Source organism: Dipodomys spectabilis, unplaced genomic scaffold (genome assembly GCF_019054845.1).
Source record: "Dipodomys spectabilis isolate Male_0828 unplaced genomic scaffold, ASM1905484v1 ptg000051l, whole genome shotgun sequence".
In the NCBI taxonomy this organism is placed as follows: domain Eukaryota; kingdom Metazoa; phylum Chordata; class Mammalia; order Rodentia; family Heteromyidae; genus Dipodomys; species Dipodomys spectabilis.
Window position 1 is genome coordinate 4,788,531 of NW_024870728.1, and position 4,286 is coordinate 4,792,816.

The 4,286-nt window shown below is 46.3% G+C and overlaps 1 protein-coding gene across 1 annotated transcript; it reads right to left on the bottom strand.

The window, feature by feature from the left end:
- Nucleotides 1-1,858: 1,858 nt before the first annotated feature.
- Nucleotides 1,859-2,176, bottom strand: LOC122107548 (small cysteine and glycine repeat-containing protein 5-like; the record flags this gene model as incomplete). Its single annotated transcript, XM_042679334.1, has 1 exon — nt 1,859-2,176. A coding segment is annotated over one exon (318 nt), but the record flags the coding sequence as incomplete, so codon positions are not given.
- Between the last annotated feature and the right edge of the window lie 2,110 nt (nt 2,177-4,286).

A 4,286-nucleotide genomic window follows, 5' to 3' on the forward strand; every position in this document is an offset into this window, starting at 1 on the left:
TGCAAGATGGGTGGGGTTTTCCCTCAATGAGAATTGGCAATTGGTCCCAATCCTGTTTATTTTACCTAGTAATGGAGTGTTTGTGTAACCACCTACTTCAGGGGAGCCAGAGATGGACTTGGAACATGGCTTTTCTACCACTGGATTTGTTTGTCTGTGGTTTTATACTTCCCACCACTAATGACTCTGTGGCTCTGAATTTTTTTCTTCTCTTTCTGGTTTCAAAATGTGCTCTTCTGTATTCCAGGAGATTTATTTATTTGTTGGTGGTGTTGGTGTTGGTGGTCATGGGTCTTGAACTCAGGGCTTAAGTGCTGCCCCTGACGTTTTTTTTGTTATTGTTCAAGGCTAGTTCTCTACCACTCTGAGCCACAACTCCACTTCCAGTTTTTTGGAGGTTGATTGATGATAACTGTCTCATGGACTGTCCTGTCCTACTGGCGTTGGACTACAATCCTCAGATCTCAGCCTTCTGAGTAATGAGGATTACAGGCAAAAGCCACCAGCACCTGGCTTGGAGATTTTTTATTCACAGAGTAAAATGATACACGTTTTTAAACCACCAACTTGTCCCCTTCCTTCTACTAGAGACCGAAATATGCTGTCTATTTTTCTTTGGTGGCTTGTCTCTTCATTATGGAAGGTGGAGAGTATTCACAACTGAGGCGCCAAAAAGCAGTTCTGTTTTAAGGTACCCAAGTTCTCAGGGCTCTATCTTGTCATTTTCATCCTGAGCTCCCTTGTTTTCCAGGCTAGTTACACAATCTAGGAATGCTCAGGTATGGGCTTTGGGGAAGTAATTTAGATTCGTTTTAAAGAGACCTCTTCACAGTTGGTTCTATTTGTGGTTTTCATGTCTCATTAAAATCTTTACTATCTTTAAGTAGTTGTACAAAGGAGGTGCCACATAACAAGGCAGTTTATGAATACAATGCACGCTGATCAGTGTTACTCTCTTCAATGTTCTCCACCCACCCCTTCCCTTACTTTTCTTAATTCTGTGGTATATGCAATACGTTCTTGACTGCATTCTCCTCCCTTCATTCCCTTCCTCCCTTGGTCCCATGTCCCACCTCCCCCTCTTAATTTAGAGATTTTTATCCAGAAGGTTCTGACCACACTGATGAATTAATCCTCCCTCCTCTCTCTCTATTTTCCCTAAATACCAAGAAGTTACCATCTTTGCTCCACCATGGGTCCCCCAACATGCTGTTCTGCTTCAACATCACCCAAACAAGAAAGTCTGAACACCACAGACAAAGATGATCTCTGAAACTGTGAGCCAGCCAAGCGTTTCTAATCAGAGGATCATCTCTCAGGTAGTCCAGCACAGCAATGAAAGCTGACTATGACATGCAACTACCACTAGCGAAACTCCCTCAGGAAAGCTGACTCCGCTGGTTAGTGGAGACACCCATAGCATGGCCTGGGTCTTGTGCCTACAGTGTGAGGAAAAGAGGGGCCTCCTGGCTGCTCCCAGGGCTGCTGGCCTACTCGGCTACCACCGCTTCCCACCAAAGACTGGTCAAGACAGATTGCTGAGCATGGGGGACATGGTCACGCCAAAGGAAAGGCAAAGAGAACTTTTCAGTCATCAACGAGCATTTATTGGAGATTCAAAACAAGTGAGGACAAAGAGGAAGAGGGGAAGATACAGAACGAAGAGCAGAGGAACGGGAAGGAACGGGTGGTACCCATGGAAAGGAACGTGGAACTGTGACCTGCCGCAGCGATGCGGACGTCTTAGGAGCTGGCTTGAAAAGACAGGAATATCACACACAAACCAAAGTCAGGCCAAGAGTATACATTCCAGAAGTCTATACGTCTCTAGGAGAGAAGTAGGAGGGCAAGGGCAAAGTCATTGTCTGACACCAGAGAGAAGCAACCTCCTAGCACAGCATTTCTTCTGGCAGCAGCACTTCTGCTGACAGCAGCACTTGCCACAGCCACAGCCACAACCACCACAGCCACATGAGTTGCAGCAACTATGGCGACAGCAGTAGATGATGGGGGAGCAGCAGTCACAGCAGCGACGGCAGCAGCCACAGCAGCCACAGCATCTACCACCACAGCCACCACAGCCACCACAGCCACAGCCACAGCCACAGCCACAGCCACCACAGCCACAGCCACCACAGCCACAGCCACCACAGCCACAGCCACCACAACCTCCACAGCCACAGCCACCACAGCCACAGCCACCACAGCCACAGCCACCACAGCCACAGCCACAGCCACCACAGCCACCACAGCCACAGCCACAGCCACCCATGTTGTTCGTAGAGAAGACTCAGGTGAGGTGAGCTGAGAACTGAGGACTCGGCAGATGAGTGGAGGTCTGATTCCCCTGTCTGCTGGGACCGGAAGGTGGGTCAGGTGACCACTTCCTTGTTGTCATCAGGCCTGCTGCCCAGTCAGGAGTCTCACCAGCTCCTATTTACTTCCTGATCTAAACGTGTTTGCTGTCTTGTTTTTCCATTGCTTTACTCTTTTCCTAAAAACTATGAACACAAAACGCGTCCAATGCCTAGGAAGCACCACAGTAGGCAGGGACAGACTGGCTGTCAGTGGAATGGGCAGCCTTCGCTGTCTCCCCCAGTGCCCATAACCTGGGGTTGATGTGAGCCATGGGTGAGCCGTGGGTGGGGCTCACAGACCTCAGGCAACCCCTGGGCACAGATGCAACTGGGCTTTGGAGATGTCACTATGTGGAGTTGAGGCTCAGTCCCTCCTCCAGAGAGCCTGCCATACAAAGTCACACTGCAGACTAGGGATGCAAACCTAGGATCACATTCTAAGGTCGCACTCAAGGGCACACCTCACCATGGCTCTGTGGAGCGGTGGGATCTGCAGGGGCTGGAGTCTTACTCCCTGCCTCTTCAACACACTGTGATTGGTCTTCTGTACAACCAGGCCTTGGTGACTGTTTTAAAACCAGAAATCAATCCTTCTAGATGCTCATATCACAGTGATGTTTTTCTGGGTGTTTTGCTGTGGAAACAATTCACCTTTATTTCCCTTCATGGGGTAATAGTAAGCTGTGTGTGATAGGTAAGTAGCTGCTAAGCAGCTTGACTGGACTTTCTAAAGAACAAGTTACTTGGGCTCATTCATTCACTCATTCATTCATTATTTTTATTTCTATGCCCAGGGCTTGGGCACTGTCCCTGAGCTTCTTTGTTCAAGGTTAGCTCTCTGCCACTTGAGCCACACATCCAATTCCAGGATTTTTGGTGGTTAACTGAAGATAAGAGTCTAACAAATGTTCCTGCCTGGGATGGCTTCAAACTGACATCTCAGAAGCTCTCCTTCCTGAATAGCTAGGAATACAGACGTGAGCCACCAGCACCCAGATACTTGGGTTCTTTTTAATTAGCTACCTGGATGAGGTGGCATGCTAGACTTTTAATAGAGAGCTTAATGTGTTATGAAAGAAGACCAATATTACAAGAACATTTCTTGAAATAAGGATCAGATCATGTGAACTCACACATTTACGTCTGTGTACTGATATGAAACATACCAGGACTAAAAAGACATGACCATTCTTTTTTTTTTTTTTTAATTTTATTTTATTTTATTTTATTTGAAAACATACTGTACAGAGGGGTTACAATTACATGGGCAGGATAATGCATACATTTCTTACCAAGCATTGCAGCCTCCTCCTTTGTTTACCCTTCACCTCCCTTCCCAGCCTCCCCCTCCCCCCCACCCAATCATACCCCCCCTCCCTCCCCCCCACCGACATTTTAAAGCTGGTTTTGACATGACATTTTGTACTTCTCATTGTTGCAACAGGTCCACCTGAATCCTTAAACGACTTGTTTGTCCCCGTCTCCTCCACATGTTATACTGACATCAAATATAGTGAAAGTGGGGGTTACACTGTGGGGGAGGGACATACAAAGCAACAAAGAAATAATATTATAAATGCGTTAGAAACACATGCATGAATGAAACAAAAACATTAAAATACATATTTGAGGGTTCGTTTTCCTAACATCACATTCTCTGACTTTTTCCGCTTGACTCATACCTATACTAGATATTGCAAATAAGGGAAACCATGGGACCTATGTTTCTTTGGGCCTGGCTTACTTCACTTAATATAATTTTTTCCAAGCCTTTCCATTTCCTAACAAATGGGGCAATGTCATTCTTTCTGATGGAGGCATAGAATTCCATTGTGTATATATACCACATCTTCTTGATCCATTCATCTACTGAGGGGCATCTGGGTTGGTTCCATATCTTAGCTATGGTAAATAATGCTGCAATAAACA